This window comes from Protopterus annectens, chromosome 10.part0, assembly GCF_019279795.1.
Source record: "Protopterus annectens isolate FY-2018-M chromosome 10.part0, PAN1.0, whole genome shotgun sequence".
In the NCBI taxonomy this organism is placed as follows: Eukaryota; Metazoa; Chordata; order Ceratodontiformes; family Protopteridae; genus Protopterus; species Protopterus annectens.
In genome coordinates this window covers 125,754,551-125,777,306 of record NC_056744.1, presented here as the reverse complement: position 1 = coordinate 125,777,306, position 22,756 = coordinate 125,754,551, and the positions used below count along the sequence as shown (strand labels likewise).

General features: G+C 43.1%; 1 protein-coding gene across 1 annotated transcript in view; it reads right to left on the bottom strand.

The window, feature by feature from the left end:
• HELZ (helicase with zinc finger) overlaps nucleotides 1–22,756 on the bottom strand; it is a 3,197,037-nt gene that overhangs the window by 802,209 nt on the left and 2,372,072 nt on the right. The window contains exon 23 of the mRNA XM_044085095.1: nucleotides 16,629–16,680. Within this exon, the coding sequence (XP_043941030.1) occupies nucleotides 16,629–16,680 (52 nt within the window). The remainder of the gene's footprint in view (nucleotides 1–16,628; nucleotides 16,681–22,756) is intronic.

Below are 22,756 nucleotides of genomic sequence, written 5' to 3'. Positions count from 1 at the left end.
TTTTGGTCTTACCTTCATCCTGGAGAGTCCTGAACAGGCTGGCCAGCTGAGGAACAAGCAGTGAGTCCTTATCCAAGGAGTTATCTAGAATATTACATTTAAAATCCTCAGATACAGACTGATTGTGAAGCCATGCATATCTGCAATTAACAGATCCAGTAGCAGTTGCCTTAGGAGGAGCATCCACAGCATCATAACTGCGCTTGACACTGTGTTTGGCAAACTGAATCGCCTGCGATAGTAAGCTCAGAATCTGATGCTTTGACTCTGCAACAGGAGGGTCCAGTACACCTTTACTTAGGGAATACAGGACAGAGATCTATTAGTTGGTCATTTAAGTCTGGTAATTAATTATCCTGAAGGCAAGGGTAGTAGAGGTGTAAACCTGTCTTCGTCAGAAGGTCGGGCATTTGCACTGAGCTGAAGCATAGAGGGCTTATCTGAAGAGAGATACCTCAAATGTGTCTACCACTGGGTTCTTGTATAAATATTTTAGGTCATCTGGCACTTAGTAAAACCTATCTGGTCACTTAGGACCTGGAGCTTGAGAGTTGGGCATAGAAGAGGTGGATTGAAAGGCATCCTGGAAAGCCTCAAGGACAGGAGGGAATGGAAAAGGGGCAGGGGTACCCATCTCCAAGAGGGTGCAATCTTTCTTCCGAACATCAGAGATCTGTCCTGTTCCTCATCAGAAAGGGAAACCATAGGAGGTTTTTGAAGGGTAGTCTGTGGCTGCAGAGACCCAAAGGAGAAGGTTTCAAACACGTGACGGCTTTCAGCAACCCCTGTGAGAAGTTTAAACATATCTTTCCCCTAGCTGCTGTGGAACAGGGCACATTGCCTAGTCTTCTGTTTTTTTCTTTTCAGGGGTGACATCCACTAGGATAAGGTGCAAAGGTTCAGAATCCTGCATGACTTCTGCCAGAAAGCGTGGGATGTCTTCCCTAACAAGAATTTTAAGGATGCCACGCAGTCCTATGGAAATGATAAGTGCTCCTCAGACCTATCTACAGTCTGCAAGGGAACAGGAGCCATACCAGCCTCCAAAGATGTCTCAGTAGTGGGCAACTGAGAAGTTGCCTGATGTACCACTGGTCCTGCAACCTCTGTGAGTATGTCAGAGTCAGAAAAGTACAGTTATTTACACTTACCATAAATGTAGATGTTTGAGTGTATTCACTGTTGCAGTAATTACATTTGAGTAATCTGCTGGCAGGTTGCCCTCAGTTGACCTGATTAACAAAGTGCTGGGTCCTGTGTTGGTTGCTGTCCCTTCTTCCATGACGGCAGGTCGTCAGGGGTATAAAACATACAGCCGATGCCATTACATCAGTTTTTCTTGCCACAGATGTCAGGTGCCCCCCAAATCGGGAGCAAATAAAATTAAATACCCAAAAAATATACCTCCAATCCCAAAAGCAAATACACCAAAAGGGCTTTAAGGCATAGTGAAAGAAAGTAGAGGTATAGCCAAAGAAAAATAGGGGGCTGGAGGGAGGGTAACCAGGAATGAAACAGTGAATACACTGGAACATCTACATTTATGCTAAGTGTACACAACTGTACTATGTTCTTTGTGTTTCACTGTTGCAGTCATTAAATTTGGGTAGATTCCCAAAGCTATGGTTGGGTGGAGGGAATTATACAGAATTAGGACCAGCTATAAGGCCCTGCAGGACAGCAGTGGCAAAGCCAGCTCTGGATTTAGAGAAAAGTGGCAAATGGTAATGTTTGGTGAACGTATGAACTGAGCTCCAGGTAGCAACTTCTAGAATGTCCTGGTAGGAACACCTCTGAGAAAGGCTGTAGAAGTAGATGCAGCCCTGGTGGAATGGGATCTGATCCCCTGGGGGATAGTTTTTCCATGGTGCGTACAGCAGAAACAAATACAATGGCTTATCCATTTGGAAATGGTTTGCTTTGAAATGGCCTTTCCCCTCTGCCCCTGCAGCAAATGCTATCCGCAGTTGTTCAGATTTTCTTTGAGATTTTGTCCTATTTAAGTAAAATCTCAGTTGCCTGTGTACATCCAATGACTGCAGAATCTGCTCCCCCTTGTTCTGTGGATTGGGAAAGAAAGTAGGCAAATGTATGGCCTGATTAAGAGCCACACTGGATAGCACCTTAGGCATGAAAGATGGATTGGTCCTGAGAGATACCCTGTCCGCATTAAAAATGATGAAAGGCTCCACTGCCATAAGAGCCTGTAATTCGGAAATCCTTCTAGCTGAAGTGACTGCTAAAAGGAAAGCTGTTTTCCAGAAGAGAAATTTTAAGTCTGCAGTAGCAGCTGGCTGGAAAGGAGGGAGACTGAGCTTTTCCAATACAAAATTGAGGTCCCAGGCACCGGTTGGAGCTCTCCTGGGTGGTCTTAAGTTTTTGGCACCTCTGAGATACTGCTTTAGCAGAGGATGAGAGTAGAGGGGAAGTTGTGTGTTGTAATGAGCTGAAATGGCTGAGGCATGGATTTTTATGGAAGAAAAGGACAGGCCCTTGTGAAGCATCTCAGTTAAGTATTGTAAAATCTGAGGAATGTTGGACACTGCTGTGCTTATCCCTTGAGAATGATTGCAGGCACAGAATCTTTTCCATTTGTCAGCATAAAATTTTCTAGTACTAGGCCTTCTCACCTCCAAAATGACATCCATCACAGGTTTGCTGAGGGATGCTAAGGGTGAATCTAGGTGATTAGCCACGGTGCAAGATTCAAAGTTTGGAGCGGAGTGTGCAGAATTTGGTTGTTCTGCTGAGACAGTAAATAAGGTGTCTGAGGCAGGTGCCACAGTGGAAGGTGTGACACATTGCGCAGGAGTGGGTACACCAGTGTTTGCGAGGCCAGTCTGGAGCAATCAAAATCATTTTTGGTTTGTCCTGTTTGACTTTTATTAGAACTTTGGAGAGCAGAGGCAGAGGAGGAAAAGCATAGACTATTATAGTTTTTTCCAGCTGAAGGAAAGAGCGTCCACTTTCCAGGCTTTTTTGTGATGAGTTCTTGTGCAAAATTTGTCCAACTGATAGTTCTGGGGTGAGGCAAAAAGATCCATGTCTGGGCTCCCCCATTTGCATGTCAACATGTTGAAAATCTGTGGTTCCAGTTTCCATTCATGTAGGTCCATGAGATTTCTGCTTAGTTCGTCTGCCAGAGTATTCAGCATTCCTGGCAGGAATTGAGCATGTAGTTGTACTTGATAGGTCAAGGCCGTGTTCCACAATGCCATGACTAGTCTGCAAAGGGGGTAGGAATGTGTACCCCCCTGCATGTTTATGTACCACATAACCGTGGTGTTGTCTGTCCTTATCATTAATTGTCCTGGATGAAGGTAGTCCTTGAAGGCTGTCAGTGCATTCTGTACAGCTAGCATTTCTTTTTGATTGATATGAAGGTGCATTTAATTTGGGCTGCATTTGCCCTGAATGCACTTCCCTGTCAGATGTGGCCCCCAAGCATAGTCTGATGCATCTGTAGTTAGGGTTTGGGCAGCAGGGGGTGGTGTGAATGGCAGTCCCTAGTTTTGGTGGCAGGCCTCTGCCCACCATAGGAATTCTAGTTGCAGGCAAGGTATGAAAGGAATCATTGTTTCCAGGCTGTGACAATGCTGACTCCACAGACTTTTTAAGTACCACTGAAGTTTCCTCATATGCAGTCTTGCATATGGAATTAGAAGAATGCAGGAGGCCTTGAACCCCAATGCTTGCAGTATTTACCTTGCAGAAAGCAGGGTTTTTGTGGCCACCTGTTTGAAGTAAGTCAGCAAATGAATTTGCTTCTCTGGCGTAAGGAAAGCCATCTGGGCAGTTGTATTCAAGCTTGCACCCAGGAATGTAATTTTTTGAGAGGGTACCAGCTGTGATTTCTTTTCGTTTATAGTGTACCCTAGACAAGTTAGAACCCTTTTTACAAACGCCAGATGGTTTAGAAGAGTGTCCTTGTTTTCTGCCTGAATTAGACAATCGTCCAAGTATGGATATATTTGAATATTTCTTTGCCTGCAAAATGCAATTACTGGAGCCAGGCACTTTGTAAAGACCCTGGGCGCAAGTAGATAAGCCAAAGGGCAGTGCAGAGAACTGGTAATGCAAGCAGCCTGCTTTGAAGCTGAGGTATCTTCTGCAAGATTCCCTGATTGGGATATGCAGGTAAGCCTCTTTTAAATCTAGAGTTGCCAACCAGGCATCTTTGCCTAGCATAGGAAGTAACTGGTGAAGAGTCAGCATCTTTAATTTTGGAATGTCCAGAAAGGTGTTTAGAGTAGATAAGTCCAGGATTGGACGCCATGATTTGCCTTTTCTGGGTACCAGGAAAATTCTTGAATAGAAACCTTGTCCCTTTTCCTCTTCTGGCACTGGCTGAATAGCCCCCATGCTCATGAGGGAAAGTACTTGTTTCTGGGGTCTCTGCCCACTGATTTGAGGGCAGGTCTGGCCATCCGTTTGGAATTGGCAACGTGTGGAAATAAAATCTGTATCCCTGGGATACTATATTTAAAACCCATTTGTCCCTGGTTATAAGTTACTAGTTTCTTGCATGAAAAACCAGTTTTTCCCCCCAAAGGAGTGGCTAAAAGGCAAGTGCTAGGGAAGTCATTGAGACTGCTTACTATAGGTAGGTGTCTTGCTGTTTCCAGATTTGGAAGAGGAGGCACCCCATTGTTTTGTTCTGAAAGTCCCTTGTGACTGAAACCTGGAGCCTTTGGAATGTCTGGGTTTGACTTGAGTGCCTCTCGAAGGAACTGGAAAGGACCAGTTCTTAGTAGGCCAGTGCCGCCTACTAAATCTGGGAGGTTGCACTTGTAAGAAATCTTTCACAGTTTGCATAGATTTAGCTTTATCTTCCATCTTTTTCAAAACTTCAGCCTTATTACCAAAGAGACGGTCCTGTTGTAAAGGAGCATCCAACAATTTTGCTTTAACATGATAAGGTAGATTTTGCTCTTTGAGCCAAGCATGCCTTCTTAGCACAGACCCAGTTACAGCAGCCCTGCAAGAGGCCTCCAAAGAATCAAAACCACATTGCAAAGTATGTTTTTCAACTTGTTCAGCTGAATGCAATAAATCCTGTAAATCTTTGTTTTCCACACAGTCAGAAATTAACATAATTTTATGTTTAAGCAGTCCCATGATATGTTGTTGATATTTTAGCATATGAAATTGACAGTTTAAAGCCCTGATTGCAAAGGTTGCAGAAGTGTAAACCTTCTTTACCCCATCTATCCAGCGCCCTGGAATCTCTATCAGAAGGAGTAGGAATTTTAGCTGTAGAAGCCTTATTGCCCTTGGGACCCTGAGAAATAGTTTCAGCATCTGCAACAGGATTTTTGAAAAGGAAATTGTGGGAGCCAGGGACCCTGTAGTATCTGTCTGGCTTACAAGGAGCCGGAGGCAGTGAATCAGGAGCCATACTTGATTCTGAAAAAACATCATCAACGTCCAGAACAGGAGGTATAGCCAAAGGCCTATGCTGAGGAAGAAGAAGAAAATCTCTAAGTCTCTTTTTAGATTCAGAGAAATCCTGACTTTCCCAGTGGATATGTTCCCTTAAGGTATGCAAAGTTTCCCCTAAAGAAAAATCCTCAGGGGGAGAAGCAGAAGGAATGGAATCTTCTGCATCAGAGTCCTCATAAGTAGGTATAGACAATTCCTGCTCATTAGAAGAGTCAGAAGAAATAGAATCATGTTCAGAAGAATCATAATCAATGTCTTGCCTAGGCCTCTTAGAAAGGGGGGGGGGGGTTGGCTACCCCTGATCAGAGTAATTAAATCTTCAGCCATTTTGATCATTTGTTTTTTAGGCACAGGAGCCTGCACATGTGGCCCAGGCGTTGTTTTTTTAGGCATAGGTCGAGATTTTGGCCTTAGTTTTGAAGATGGCATCAGTCTAATATACAAATCTGTAGGCCAGAAAACACCCTCAGAAGCTGGTGCCTGCACAGTGGCTACAGACCCATTCAAGGTAGAGACATCCACGGGTTCCATAATTGAAGCATCTCGCTGCATACCTGACTCCGAATGGGTCTCAGTAGAGGCCTGCGAATCAGAAGTAGCGGGTATCAGGGGCTGCGAAAGCGGCTCACTGAGTACTGGCGAACTGGCGAATGGCTTGGGAGAAGCTTTGTCGGCAGTTTTGGACTTCAAAGGCCTGTCTCTGTCTTTTTCTTTGAATTTTTTAGGTATTCCGGTAGTCGGATTGCTAACTGATGACATTTCTTGATAATTAAAGAGTGAGCCAAACTATTTAGAAGCAAAAATGTACCGACGTCTCATAATGCGTTGATTAAATAAAGCACAAAACTGACAGCAAGGTACGTTATGGTCAGGGCCTAGGCAAGGAATACAGTACAAATGAAAATCCTTATGACGTATTTGCTCCCCAGAAGTAATGCAATTATTAACTTTTACTGACATCGGTAAGGAGCAAGAAAAAGTTTCCCCAATGGGGTACTTAGCTTTTTAGTTTAAGACTTCGGATCTGAAACTCGAAAACGAAAATTTCAGGAGTCTGCCGACCGGCACTTACTAATTGCTCGCTGCTTCGAGCACTGCGCGGCAAGAAAGACTGATGTAATGGCGTCGGCTGCATGTTTTATACCCCTGACGACCTGACGTCATGGAAGAAGGGACAGCAACCGACGCAGGACCCAAGACTTTGTTAATCAGGCCGACTGAGGGCAACCTGCCAGCAGATTACCCAAATGTAATGACTGCAACAGTGAAACACAAAGAACATCATCAGACTGAAGATCTGTTCGAGGCCTCTAGTTTTTTTTTACTGTGGCAGATGGATGTTCAAGGATGCAGAGTCAGACATCTTGGAGTGGGTCAAGCGTATAAGATGCTGGGTCATGAGAAAAGCATTGAGAGACGAAAGCCTTGATCTAAGGGTATTGGGAACGAATGACTGACGGTGCAAGACATGTGATAATGCTCAGGGCCTAAGCAAAAAAGACATTTAGCGTGCAAATCCAATTTGCCTACCACACTCATACTTACCACGCACTAGCCGATATCTACAACTTTCTACAAAATATCATAAGATTAAAGGGGAAAAAAAAAAAAAAAGGAAGGTTCCCCAATGGGGAACTTATCTGGATAAAAAATGGAAGCAATGAACTAACAACTAAACAGCGAACAGTCCGAAAGATGCAAAACCTGCGTTCGGGTTGGAGGTGAAATAGTCTGACGCTCCATATCCATATGCCTGTCTATATACTTCAATGCATATGAGCTGATGTCATACATTGGAAGTACAACCTATAAAAGGTAAAGCTTTGGTAACCCGGCCAGATGTCAGGGTTGACAACTCGTATGTCAGGAATACTGCAACAGTGATATCAGTCAGGACATTATACTGATATCACCCCCTCCCCCTGCATAACACTGGAGTAGGAAAAGTAAATCCAGTTAAGTAATATAATCATTTATTTTTCAGCTTGAAGTAATTTAAAATCACTTGGTGCCCCCACTGTTAAGTCTGGGTTCAGCGGCAGTTCATTCAGTGAAGCAATGCAAGTGGTGGCAGCCAACTGGATTCTTGTAATTCAAGCCATAACTTGCTTAACACCTCCACTCCTGGAACTCAGAATTCGTTGTTCCAGGCTGAATAAATAGAGGGTCCTGTAGCCAGCAATGTTCCCTTTCTCAGACAGAACACCTGACATTGATTTCAAAGAAACTGCTAAAGGACCCACCAAAGATGCAAATGAGAAGTCTGCTTTTGTCTCAAGTTCATCCCCAGAGACTGTTTTCTGCTGACATGCAGCAGTCTTCTTCAACTTTGATCCCTCTGCACAGCCAACACAAAGGACAAGCCAAAAAGCCAGCCAATTATATTTTGGTAACAGCCAAAAAACTTGGAACTGCAATTCCCCGTGCAATGCTATCAACGAGGCTGCAGAAGGTCTGAGATTTTAGTACTGCTTGACAAGCAGTATCAGTTTAGGGAAACCTGCTGGTGCAAGGCAAAGATCAGGCAGCAGAACATCTGACCTGAAAATACTTGCTGAGAAGGAAGGAAAACTCTCCGTGAAGCACAAGATCTAACAACACAGTGCCCCTGCCTGTGTATACTGTACAGTTCTCAAGGCTGCACATAAGTTTTTTTTTAATTTTTCTGATCTGGTGCACTTCCTCACCATGTAGCTTTAACTCTCCCCACCCCCCAGGAAAAAACAATAATCATTCTTTGCACAGTGACCGAAAAGCACTAACCCTACAGTCTTTTACTTCAGTCAAAACTGGCATATGACTTCCAGCAATAAAGTAAACTGAAGTTGATCGTACCACATAACACTTTGCACCCAGGGCAGTTTTATTTATTTATTTATTTTTTGATCCTGAGCTTTACAGAGTGTTAAATATAATTTTCCATTTGTGTGGATGATTGTTTTTCATTTCTGCTAAAATACTTGGCAGAAAGTTCAGGATTGTCTTATAAAGTTGTATGCCAAGTTTACTTAACTGTAAGAAAAGTGATTATGGAGTTTTTGCATCCTGGGGGAAGTAGTGCTTTTATTCAAAACTTTAAAATGTGAAATGCTTAACAGCACAGAGTTTTTGCAGTACTTGGAGTATTACTACATACTGGTGAAGAACATGCTCTATGACGCTGCCTGCTACTCTTCTATTTTCACCTCTGTTTCTACATTCTTTTTGTTGAATTAGTGAACAGTGTTGCTTACTGCCTAGAAACGCAGACTGTGGCAAAGGACTGACACAGGCATTTGAGGGGATTATTTGGTAGACATTCACTTGAATTTGTTACCATTATGTTCTCATTGGTAAGGAACAGGCTTGCTTGGAAAATCTGCAATTAGCTGTTCAGTCTGATGTACCATTTATTCCACCTCATTTAAAGGTAGAGCAGATTTAGTACACTGTCTTCCACTGTTGGGATTTTGAAGATTCCGCATTTATCTTGTAGTTTTACAGATGTGAATGCAACTCAACCTTACATTATTCTGGTTTGGTGCCAATTGCATGCCATTCAAATAAGTTTGCATTGTGTTTGCCACTGTTTTTGTGTTTAGGTACCATTACACTGTGACTGCCCGGCAGCTGTAAGAAATGTTTCTGTTTTGTTGTGGTTATCTCAAGCCTACAATTGTTTACATTGTTTGGTGTCATCATACAAGTGCATTACTTTTCTGTTTTTCCACTCTGTTAGCAAACGCTAGTAATCATATATGCACACATACACATATGTATAGGGTTTATACTGACTAGTCAATTTATACTAGATGGAATACTCAGTACGGCAAAATCACCTTTAGGAAAAGTACAGTTGTGTACACTTACCATAAATGTAGACGTTTGAGTGTTTTCACTGTTGCAGTCATTACATTTGGGTAATCCTGCTGGCAGGTTGCCCTCAGTCAGCCTGAATTCCAAAGTCTTGGGTCATGCGTCGGTTGCTGTCGCCCCTTCCCTGACATCAGGTCGTCAGGGGTATAAAAGATGCAGCCGACGCCATTTTCTTCAGTTTTTCTTGCCCGAGATGTCAGGTGCCCCCTAAAGGGTAGCCAAAATTTATATTTTATATAGATATATATATATATATATATATATATATATATATATATATAAATACATGCACCAATATAAACTTTACCTTCATCTACAAGCAAATACACCACATAGGTTGTATAAATCAGAGAAGGAAAGTTAAGTTCCAGCAGAAAGACGGGGGATGACGGGTGGGTAACCTGGACTGAAACAGTAAATACACTCGAACATCTACATTTACGGTAAGTGTACACAACTGTACTATGTTCTTCGTGTTTCACTGTTGCAGTCATTACATTTGGGTAGAGTCCCAAAGCAATGGTTGGGAGGCTGGAGCTAAACAGCATTAGGAGCGGCTATGAGGCCCTGCACAACTGCAGTGGCAAAGCCTGCCCTGGATTTAGAGTAGAGTGGCAGATGATAATGCTTTGTAAAGGTTTGCACTGAACTCCAAGTAGCAGCCTCTAAAATATCTTTGGTTGGTACTCCCCTGAGGAAGGCTGCTGAAGTGGCTGCAGCTCTGGTTGAATGTGGCCTAATGCCCTTAAGTACTGGCTTGACATGCTGTAAATAGCAGAAACTAATGCAGTAGCCTATCCACTTTGAAATAGTCTGCTTTGAGATAGCCTTTCCTTGTGATCCTGCAGCATGTGCCACTAGTAATTGCTCTGTCTTCCTGAAAACTTTGGTTCTGTCCAAATAGAATCTAAGATGTCTATGTACGTCCAAAGAATGCAGACTTCTCTCCCCCTTGTTCTGTGGATTTGGATAAAAAGTTGGCAAATGAATGGTTTGGTTAAGAGCCACACTGGACACCACTTTAGGCATAAATGTTGGGTTTGTCCTCAAAGACACTGTCTGGATGAAAAAGATAAAATGTTCCACAGCCATGAGTGCCTGTAGCTCTGAAACTCGTCTTGCAGAAGTTATTGCCAGGAGCAAAGCTGTTTTCCAAGATAAAAACTTTATATCAGCAGTAGCAGCTGGCTCAAAAGGAGGCAGGGTGAGTTTTTCCAAGACATAGTTGAAGTCCCACGCAGGTATTGGTGATCTCCTTGGAAGCCTTATATTTTTGGCTCCTCTGAGGTACTGCCTTAATAAAGGATGAGAAAAAATTGGTGGCTCTGTATTGTAATGAGCCGAAATGGCAGAGGCATGAATTTTAATTGATGAAAAAGATGGGCCTTGGTCCAGCATCTCAGTTAAGTATTGCAAAATCTGAGGAATATTTGGTACAGTTGTATCCGTTCCATGTGCCTGGTTCCAAGCACAGAATCTCTTCCATTTTCCAGCATAAGATTTTCTAGTACTAGGCCTTCTGGCTTCCATAATGACATCCATCACAGCTTTACTGAGAGGTGTGTTTTGTATGACTACATTATCCGCCATGCTGCCAGGTTTACATTTTTGAGTTGGATGTGCAGGATCCGATTGTTTTGTTGGGACAGTAGATGAGGTATTTTGAGGTAAGGTCCAAGCTGGGCATTGAGACAAGTTCCTTAGGATAGGATACCAGTACTGGCGGGGCCAGTCTGGGGCAATCAGTATCATCTTTGGCTTCACCTATCTTACCTTTAGGAGTACCTTGGGGAGGAGAGGCAGTGGAGTAAAGGCATATACTGATAGGTTTTTCAAGCTGAAAGATAAGGCATCCACTTTCCATGCTTGTCTGTGATAAGTCCTTGTGCATAATCTTTTTAGTTGGCAATTGTGAGGGGAGGCAAATAGATCTATGTCCGGGCATCCCCATTTCCTTGTTATCATGCTGAAGACTTGTGGGTCCAGCTGCCACTTGTGGGGATCCATGAGGTTTCTGCTTAGTTCATCTGCCAGAGTGTTTTCCTTTCCTGGCAGGAATTGTGCCTGCAGATGTACTTGGTACGTCAATGCTGTGTCCCACAAAGCCATGGCTAGTCTGCAAGGGGGGTAGGAATGTGTGCCCCCCTGCTTGTTTATATACCACATGACCGTGGTGTTGTTTGTCTTTATCAGAAGTTGGCCCGGATGAAATAGGTCCTTGAAGGCTGTCGGGGCATTTTGAACAGCTAGCATCTCTTTTTGATTGATATGTAGATGCATTTGGCTTGTGGACCATGTGCCCTGAATGCATCTTCCTGCCATGTGGGCCCCCCAGGCATAATCTGATGCATCCGTTGTTAGGTTCTGTCGGGCTGGTTGTAATGTGAATGGCTGTCCCTTGTTCTGGTGACAAGCCTTCGCCCACCATCGAAACTCCTGTTGCAGGCAGGGAATGAGAGTAATCACTGTTTCCAGGCTGTGGCAATGTTGAGTCCTAACACTTTTTAGGTATCACTGAAGTTTCCTCATATGCAGTCTTGCATATGGAATTAGTAGGATGCAGGATGCCATGAAGCCGAAAGCCTGCACAATTGTTTTTGCAGATAACTGGGCCTTTGTTGCCAATATTTTGAAATACGTAGTCTGTTGTATTTAAGCTTGTACCCAGGAATATTATCTCTTGAGAGGGTACTAGTTTTGATTTCTTTTCGTTGACTGTGTACCCTAGGCCTGTTAAAAGTCTTTTCACAAACGCCAGATGCTGTAGAAGAATGTCCTTGTTCTCTGCTTGAATTAGGCAGTCGTCCAAGTAAGAATATATTTGTATTCCTCTTTGCCTGCAGAATGCAATTACTGGTGCCAGGCACTTTGTAAAGACACTGGGCGCAGTAGATAAGCCAAAGGGCAGTGCAGAGAATTGGTAATGCACTGAGCCAGCCTTGAATCTGAGGTATCTTCTGCATGATTGTCTGATTGGGACATGCAGGTATGCCTCTTTTAGGTCTAAAGTCACAAACCAAGCCTTCTTGCCCAGCATGGGCAAAAGCTGCTGCAAAGTCAACATTTTGAATTTTGGTATATCCAGGAAAGTGTTTAGAATAAATAGGTCCAGTATTGGTCTCCAGGCCTTGTCCTTTCTGGGTATCAAGAACAGTCGAGTAAAATCCTTGTCCCTGCTCTTGCTCTAGTACTTGTTGAATGGCCCCCACGTCCATGAGGGATGAGACTTGTTTTTGTGCCTCTGCCCATTGATTTTTTGGCAGATCTGGCCAACCGTTTGCCTTTGGCAGGGTATGGAAGTGGAACTTGTAGCCTTGCGACACTGTTTAGAACCCACTTGTCCTGGGTTATAATGTGCCAATTTTGAGAAAAAAGTGCTATTTTTTCCCCTAAGGGTGCAGCCAGGAGATAAGTGCTTGGTGCAGGCAGGGGGAAGTCATTGGGACTGTTTCTTGTAGGGTTGTGATTTGTCTTCTCCAACTTTGGAGGTAGAAGCACCCCATTGCTTTGACCTGTATGAACCTTGCACCTGGGACCTACCTCTAGGGCATCTAATAATTTAACTTTGATATGATCAGGCAGATTGTTCCTTTAATCAAGCATGCCTCCTAATTACAGAACCTGTAACTGCGGCCCTGCAGGAGGCCTCCAAAGAATCAAAACAACATTGCAAAGTATGCTTTCCAACTTGTTCAGCTGCATGCAATAAATCTTGCATTTCCTTGTTTTCTGCACATTCAGGGTTTAACAACATTTTCTGTTTAAGCAATGCCATGACATGTTGCTGATATTTGAGCATATGAAACTTGACAGTTTAAGGCCCTTATAGCCAAGGTAGCAGATGTGTAGACCTTTTTTCCCCATCTATCCAGTGTCCTAGAATCTCTCAGAGAGGGTAGGGTTTTTTGCTGCGGAAGCCTTAACTCCTTTGGAACCCTGTGAAATAGTTTCTGGGTCTGCAGCAGGGTTTTTGAAAAGGAATTTATGAGAGTCAGGAACCCTGTAATACCCGTCAGGCTTAACAGGAGCTGGAGGTAAGGAGTCAGACTAATCCTCTACAATGTCTAACACAGGTGGAATGGCTAGAGGCCTGTGTTGAGGTAGTAAAAGGAAGTCCCTGAGCCTCTTTTTAGATTCTGAAAAATCTTGGCTCTCCCAGTGGAAATGCTCCCTCATGGTATGCAAGGTTTCCCCAAAAGAATAGTCCTCAGCAGGAGAAGCTGAAGGTATAGATTCTTCAGCATCAGAATCCTCATGGGGGGAAGAGAACATTCCTGATTAGAAGAGGAATCAGAAGAACTAGAAACCTGATCTGAAGATTCATAGTCTGTCTCTTGCCTAGGCCTCTTATCAGGAGGGGGATGGGAACTCCTGATCAAGGTAATCAAGTGTCTGGCCATTTTGAGCATCTGTTTTTTGGGCACAGAGGCCTGTCCACATGGCTCTTGACTGTTTCTTTGCTTTAGAAGGTGCTTTAGTCTTTGCCTTGAAGCTGAAGTCGGTTTAATGTAAAGATGTTTAGGTCTGAATACACCCTCAGAAGCCGGTGCCTGCTCAGCGACTCCGGACCCATCTGAGGGAATAGGGTCCGAGGCTCCAATACCCTGAGTTTCCAGCGGCACAGCCGACCCCACATGGGAGTCGGTAGCGGCCTGCGACTCTAAAGTAGCGGGTGTCAGGGGCTGCGAAAGCGCCTCACTGAAAACCGGCGAACCAGCGCCTGGCTTAGTAGAAGCTTCGTCGTCGGTTTTGGGCCTCGGTCGCTTCTCTCTCTCCTTTTCTTTGCATTTTTTGTGAACTCCGGTAGTCGGATGGCCATCTGACGACATTTCTGGATAATTAAACCTGCGTCCAAAATAGTTTAATGCAAAATCATACTGACGCTTAACAGTGCGTTGGTTAAATCTAGCATAAAACCGACAACCTGAAACGTTATGATCAGGACCTAGGCAAGGAATACAGTAAGAATGAAAGTCCTTATGAGGTATTTGCTTTCCACAAGAAATACAATTATTAACTTTTTCTGACATTGGTCTGGAGCAAGAAAAAAGTTTCCCCAACAGGGTACTTAGCTTTATTGAAGACTTTGGATCTGAAACTCGAACACGAAAATCTCAGGAGTTGGCCGACCGGCACTTGCGAACTGCTTCTGCTTCGGGCACTGCGTGGCAAGAAAGACTTAAGAAAATGGCATTGGCTGTATCTTTTATACCCCTGACAACCTGACGTCAGGGAAGGGGCGACAGCAACTGACGCAGGACCCAAGACTTTGGAATTCAGACTGAGGGCAACCTGCCAGCAGGATTACCCAAATGTAATGACTGCAACAGTGAAACACAAAGAACATCTGGACCCTACCTCCACAGCCATCATGGAAAATGAATAAATCTAAAAACAAATGTTTTTTGTAAATGGCCAAGCCTCACAGCAACCTGCTACTTTAAATAAACTAACTCTGAGAGTGCACAACAGTGGGGGGGGGGGGATGATTCCTTTATTTTGCTGTGTGTAATGTCAGACAGAATGGACAACCAGCTGTAAAATTGGGTTGCTGCCTTTTCAAGTGCCCAAAGTGGGACATTTTTGGTACAAACGTCAGAATTTGCAGCATGAAACATACCCACGGCCAGGACAAAGGACAGAACTTCACTTTTTTGCTTAAATAAAAGCTTATTCTTGTAGCATTTTAGTTGCTTATTCTGTTTCTTAGAACATTTAGGTGTTTCAGATGCAGAAAAACTGTTTTATGCAACTATGACATGAAATATAGGAAACAATTTTGTTCTAAAATCTCAGGACATTTGCCATTTTTTCAATTTTTTTTCAGGACACAACTGCTCAAAGAGGGACTGTCCCTCGTAAAGTGGGACAGGTAGTAACCCTAGCTGTAAATTGCTCACAGTGTAAGTGAATGAACAAATTCACTTAATCTGGTACCACTGAACAAGCTGCCGAATTCTTGATATCAGAAGAGATCTGAAAAAAAAGGTAAATATAAATAGTAGATTTGCTGAGGCAGCACTCAGTGAAATCCGTTTGCACTAAATGGACTTTTTCTTGCTGCAACAAAGTGAAAATCCATAAAACTGATGAAAGTGAAATACCACTTTTTTAGGGTTTCCACCTTTTCAAATGCCCAAAGTGGGACATTTTTTGTAGAAATGATATTTTGCAGGACAAAACATATCCACAGCCAGGGCAAAGGACAGAACTTCACTTCTTTTGCCAAAATAAACTTATAGCATCTGAGTTGCTTATGCTATCTCAAACAACATTTAGGTGTTTCAGATGCAAAATAACAGTTTATGCATCTGTAAAAGAAATATTTGTTGCCCAAAAATCTCAGGACATTTACTATTTTTTAGTTTATTTCACAGGATGCAACTGCCCCAAGAGGGGCTGTCCCTTGCAAAGAGGGACAGGTAGTAACCTTAATTTCTATGTGCAAAGATTTTTTCTTTTTCAGACCATATACAGTAGTAAGTCAGAACACTTAAAATAAAAACATTCAGCTATTTACTAGAAGTAATGAATAAAGGCTTAAAATGCTTATTACAGCACATTATCCAGATGCTGTGAGGTCAGGCACAGCAAAACACTGATTTAGAATAATGTTTTTAAAACAGATGCAGACAATTGATTTTCGCAGCAGATGCTGCTATCTATCCCAGTGGAAACTATTAATGTCTGCAGCAGAGCAGACATCGCTACATATTTCTACAACAACAAAAGAAGTTCAAGCAACTTGTATTCAAAAATGTCCTAATTTTTTTCTACAGTTACAGGAATAAACAACAAACATGTTGCTGTGTGAAAACAACAGCACTAACAAGTCTGTTTCTGCAATGCTGTATAATCTTTTTTCTTTACAGAAAGAATTCTCACAAGCTAACTTTATGGACTGGCTTCATTGCAGATGTTATGCTTACTTTACAACACTTAACTCATCTCCAAAACATACAATCTCAAGAGCATGCAACTGAGGAGAGAGGCTAACAATGGAAAATACAGAAAGGTTGAAGTTTCCCCTTTGACAAAGGCTGAGACAAATTCCCTTCTGAAAACAATATGAAATCTGACTGTAGGACCTTCAAGAGATGAGACAGGAAATAAAAAAAAAAAGAAACGAAAAAACTAAAAAGTACTGAAATGAATCTTGGCACCAAACTAAACCAATGTGATACTGACAGAGGGAAAAAAAACTCTGGGATGAGGTTAACTACACTGGAGTTGAACCTTATTTTAAAAAAAACAAACAGAATCATTCATTTGAGAGGAAAGGTGGAAAGCTTTGTGGGAAAAGTAAATGTTTTAAAGTTTTATAAACTTACCAAACCCATCTGTTTGAAAATGTTCATTCTGATTGCGATGGTGGCCGTTACCCTTAAAAAGATAGAAAGAAAAAAATAATCCTCAGGCTTTCTGACTATCTTAGAGGTAAAGAAAAGCTGTAATATTGTACTATTAACACACACACACACTTTACCTACACTAGCAATGCTGACATATGTTTGTGAAATCTACTTATTTCTGGTAAAATTGTACATACAACCCAAGGACAATTACAAATAAATCTCTCATTTGTGTTGCCATTCAGTAACAATACCCATAAACTGCCTAAAAACTCAAAAAGAACACAGTAAATCCAAAACAATAGAAATCGTAGCTGATTCCTCAAGAAGTTCTTAGGAACACTGGCTGCTAACTTGGTAATTCTGTATGTTGAGCTAATCTTCACAAAATCCAGTTGTAACGAAGTAAATTGCTCGGTACACATAACTCCGCAACAGTTTTAGTCCTGATATTGTAACTCGCAGGTCTGATTTTATAGCTGCGGTGGTTGTGCTGCGACAGCGTTGTCTCCTCACAGTAAGACATTGTCCTGTTCGATTCTCAGCTAAAGCATCTTCTGTGTGGAGACATGCATGAATGGGCTTACCTTCGTTGAAGGTTGTACGTCAGGGCTGGCAACTCGATACGTAAAAATCTACTGCCAATCATTAGCGGACTGGAGTTCTGCTGTGGCGACCCCTAAGCCGAAAGATACAACAGGTCTGATTTTATAATTAGAAATAGCCACAGATTTTTTATGCTAATTTGTTTTTTTGTACTTAAAACAAAAACGACTATCTCAGTAACCGCGCAACCCAGAAAACTCTTCTGCAGTTCTGGATGTCCGCTTCAAAATTAGACTTAATCCAACAATGTGCAATTCTCATTTAACAGAAATATGAAAAAATATCATGCTTAAAAATCAAACTGGTATACTTTAGCATCTATATGAAACAGTGGCCATGCATTAGCAAACAATTTTTTCCCCAATAATGTCAGCCTCATAATGAAGAGTTACCCATCATGCTACTATGTTCCTTTCCATTCACACTGACAAACATTATAATTTCATAATCTGACAAATAAAAACACTGCAAATGTGTTTGACATCATGCGTTAGGGTCAGTGCATTTCTTACTCATCACAGCATCGAAACTCTTACTCATCAAGTTCTCATGTTCTCTTACAAAGATACTGTAAAATATGACAAATACACTAATTGCCATACCTTTGCATCTATACTTGACAAAGGTCCTGTATCAATCAAAAGTATACATGCACTGATATCAGCTTGAAAATGAAACATGCCATGCTCCCATTCAGACACATTGACAAAAATATGCTAACATCAATTTCTACAGTTCACCAAGTGAACAAAGTTATACCACTGCAGGTTTGTTATACATATAGCTTCAAAATGATACCTTACCATTCCTGCTGCTGTATCCCTTTACAGGGGTACTGACAAAAATTAGAAATAACTACTTTTATAACCTTGGAACCAACCCCCCCCCCCCCACACACACACACACACACACACTTGTATCTTTGTAGGTAAACTAAACAGACATCCTGTATTGGGATCCCATTTGTCCTAAGTGAAAGCAGCCTTAAAATAACATCTTACCACTCATCTTGCCAAGGCCCCTTACAGACATACTGCCAAAAATATGAAAACTCATAACATTCATAATCTGCCAATCTGGTGCTACCTTTTCTTTCATGTAGTGGTGCTCTCTTACAGAAATACTGTCAAAATAAAAATACAAAAGTTATGTACTTACAATAACACTAGATCTGTGTTTTCTTCCATCTGTCTCAACCCGTAGGTTACTGGATCTGATTCAGATCTGTGGCCAGCATCTCAAATTCTTCAGCCCCAAAGTTCCACCTTCTCTACCTATCACAGTCTGCCCTTTCTGAATCTCCTCAGAATGAGTTTGCTCTTCCCACATCCCTGAGCAGTACTATAAATGAAAAGGAGGATTCCCAAAAGCATGGAGAGAGAAAACCCAAACTCAGGAAAGAGAGAAATGTTTTCTTCCATCTGTCTCAACCCGTAGGTTACTGGATCTGATTCAGATCTGTGGCCAGCATCTCAAATTCTTCAGCCCCAAAGTTCCACCTTCTCTACCTATCACAGTCTGCCCTTTCTGAATCTCCTCAGAATGAGTTTGTTCTTCCCACATCCCTGAGCAGTACTATAAATGAAAAGGAGGATTCCCAAAAGCATGGAGAGAGAAAACCCAAACTCAGGAAAGAGAGAAAGAATAGTTGTGTAAAATCTTACCATAACCATATAAGTCTTCCTTTTCCATGTTGCAGTATTACTGTTGTGGGATTTTCTGGCTCAGGCGACCCATACATCAGCTCCTATACAAAGGCTTCAGCTTGGCTGTTGCAGCTGCATGGGACGTCACACAATGCGCCATAAACCAGGGTCCTTAAATATGTCTGCACACACAGACCTCAGAACTTGAAAGCCCAGCAGAAAGAGTATAAGGCCCAGCAGGAGTAGATGCCAGTAATGTCAGGCATAGGGCCATAGGGTCCTTATGGGGTTTTCACAGGCCCCCCCAGTGCAGGATATAGGGTACCAGGAGCCTAAGGATATGCAATACTGGGGTAAGAGAAAAGAAGGGGGTTTTGCTGGGTGGGAAGGAATACTGCAACATGGAAGAGAAGGACATCTATGGTTATGGTAAGATTTTACACAACTATTCTATGTCCTTCTATTCCTATGCTGCAGTATTCTTGTTGTGGGAAAGTACCACAGCTTAGTTGGAAGGAAGGGTGGTGGAAGAGGAGGATGATTCGAAAAATCCCTGTAGGATAGCCCTGGCAAATCCTGTTCATTCTCTGGAGACACTGTCTAATTTGTAGTGTTTGGTGAAAGTGTGAATGGTGGACCATGTGGCTGCTTCTATAACGGAAGCAGTGTCCAGACCTTTGAGAAAGGCTTTGGAGGCTGCCATTGCTATGGTGAAGTGAAATTTTACTCCTAATAGGAGTTTTTTGCCATGGTGAGAGTACCAGAGGCAAATGGCTTTTCTGATCCAACAGGCGATGGTTTGTTTGAAGACTGCCTTGCCCATGGCCCTAGGGTGGTATGAAACAAAGAGTTAATTGGATTTCCTACTGGATTTTGTTTTATCCACGTAAAATCTCAACTATGTACATCCAGGGAGTGAAGTATCCTTTCCCCTTTATTGGTGGGGTAGAGACAGAAAGTGAGCAGGTGAATAGACTGGTTTAATGACAAATCGTCGACCACCTTAGGCATGAAGGAGAGTTAGTTCTAAGTCTTACACTGTCCTTGTGGAAAATAGTGTAAGGGGGGTGGGCAATTAAGACCTGTAGTTCTGACACCCTTCTGGCTGAAGTTATGGCAACTAGCAGAATAGCTTTCCATGTACACATCTGAAGAGTAGCTGTTCCAGCAGGTTCGAATGGGTGCTGGGTTAGCTTTTCCAGAATGAAGTTCAGGTCCCAGGGTGGTGGGATGGGCTTTCTTGGAGGCTTTATGTGTAGGACCCCTTTTAAGAAAAGCTTAACAACGAGACTGGCTAGTGGGGGGGGGGGGGTTCTAGAGATTGGCAGGCTGAGATTGCGGAAAGGTGAACTTTAACTGAAGAGTATGATGGTCCGTCTTTTACAAGTTGACATGTATGCTGGGGGGGATCTGCAATGCATGGGTCCCTACCATTGTCCAGACACCATTTTGAAAATGTTTCCCATTCAGCTAGGTATGACTTTCTTGTAGTAGGTTTCCTGGCGTCCCTCAGGACTGAAAGCACATCCTCTGAGTAGTAGTGCCTGACGGGAATTAAAAGTTGATCACCCACAGTGTCAGTGACAACATCTGCAAGTATGGATGGATGAGGGCTCCCCTTTTGTTGTCAGAAGGTCCACCTTGTGGGGTAACTTGTGGTGATTGCCTTTGGCTAGACTGTTAAGTAGGGGGAACCGCTGCTGCCTTGGCTAGTAGGGAGTCACCAACATGATTTTTGGTTTGTCTCTCCTGGTTTTCAGGAGGACTTTTTGAATCGGTGGGTAGGGGGGAAAGTCATATAGAAACTTCCCCTTCCAAGAAATGCTGAAAGTGTCTACTCTCAAAGTTAGAGGGGAGTAGGTCTTGGTGTAGAAGGTCTGCAGTTGTCTGTTCGGGGGAGGGGGGGAGCAAACAGGCCTATTTGAGGAGTGCTCCAACGGTGGGACTATATCCAGCAAGACTGTCTTGTCCAGCATCCATTCGTGCTGTGGAGAGGATGTCCTGCTCAGATCATCTGCCTGTTTGTTGTCCTATTGGGGACATAGGATGCCTACAGGGAAAAGTTGTGGCGAAAGGCTAGATCCCATATCTGTAATGTTAGTCTGCACAGGAGGTATGCTGTTGTCCCACTCTGTTTGTTGAAATACCATATAAGTGTGGTGTTGTCTGTAACTATTAGAAGAACTCCTGGTAGAAGCAGGGTCAGAGCCAGGAGGACTGCTGTCATCTCTCTGACATTTATGTGTTTGGCCTTTAATGAAGAGTGCCCATGTTGCTTGAACCCTGTTAGATGCCAAGGTGGCTCTCCATCCTGAGTCCGATGCATCTGTATGCATTACCTGGGTTGGAAGGGTGGGCTGGAGGAGAAGGCCCGGATTGACCTGGACTTGTTGAATCCACCAGCAGACCTCCGCCTTTAGGCAGGGTAGGAGTGTGATTTCTTGTTGTAGAGGATGCTGGTGTTGGGACAACATTTTTTTTAGATACTACTGTAGCTTTTACATATGCATTCTGGCTAGTGGAAGCATAGGGATGGTGGCTGCCATTAGGCCCAGGGTCCTTAGGAATTGCCTTCCAGTGATTACCTGGGTCTGCAGCAGGTCTTAGAAATGGGAGGTCAGGCAGCTAACCTTGTCTTGGGGTATAAAAGCTTTCATTATGTCTGTCCTGATTCTGCAGCCCAGAAATATCTTGTCTTGTTCTGGGGTCAGGGAAGACATTGGGAGGTTGAGGGTAAACCCCAGACTTTGTAGAAAGGACATGGTGTAAGCAAATGGGCTGAAAGGGTTTTTTTTCAGTCTGCCAGGATCAGGATGTCATCTAGGTAGGGATAAATATGAATTCCCTGTGTTCTGCAATAGGCAATGTCAGGGGCCAGGCATTTTGTCAATGCTCTTGGGGCAGTGGACAGACCAAAGGGCAACGCAGTAAATTGGAAATGAGAGGAGAGTCCAGAGAAATGTAAACATTTTCCGTGGGAGGGTTGTATGGGTATGTACAAGTAGGCTTCTCTTAGGTCCAATGTGACCATGAAGGCCTTGGTAGGAATGAGAGGAAGGAGGCTTGGGAGCAACGGCATTCTGAAGGTGGGCACCTTTAAGAACAGATTTAAGAAGGAAACATCTACAATAGGTCTCCATGGTCTGTCCTTTTTGGGGACCAGGAACAGTCAAGAATAGAAGCCTTTTCCCTCCTGTCCTGAGGGGACAGTTTCTATGGTACCCAAGTTCAGAAGGTCTGTCAGGACTTGTGGTAAAATATGTCTTTGATTTCTGGGGGGGGGGGGTGCCTCTTAGGGGTGGCCTTTCTTTCCAGGAAAGAAAGTATCATTTTTGGATCATGGCCAACATCCATCTGTCTGTGATGACAGTTTTCCAAAAGGGGAGGCAGTGAGACGGACAGGCAGAGAGGGGTAGGGGCAAGGCAGTCACGCATTGTTGAGGCCTCCTCTATCTTGAAAGGGCTGCTGGCCTGGAAGGTTTGCCTTATGGTATCTCTTCTAGGTCTGGAAGAGGTAGTGCCAGCAGGGGTTGGGTTACGCCTGACAAATGTGGTCTTGGCAGGGTAGTTCCTGTAGTATTTGGGGATGGGGGACACCAACAAATGTTTGATGTCTTGTAATTTCTTACTCTTTTCTTGCAGGTTTTTGAATAGATCTGCAGACTATTTACCAAGAGGAAGTTGGGGTCCAGGGGGGCATCCAAGATCTTATACTTAAAGTCCTCTGTAAGTGTGAAGTCTAAGCCAGGAATATCTCCTGAGAACAGAGGCGAATACTGCAGAGCGAGCAGAAGCTTCTGCAGCATCATAGCTGCATCTGACTGAGTGTCTGGCTACTTGGGCCGCCAGAGAAAT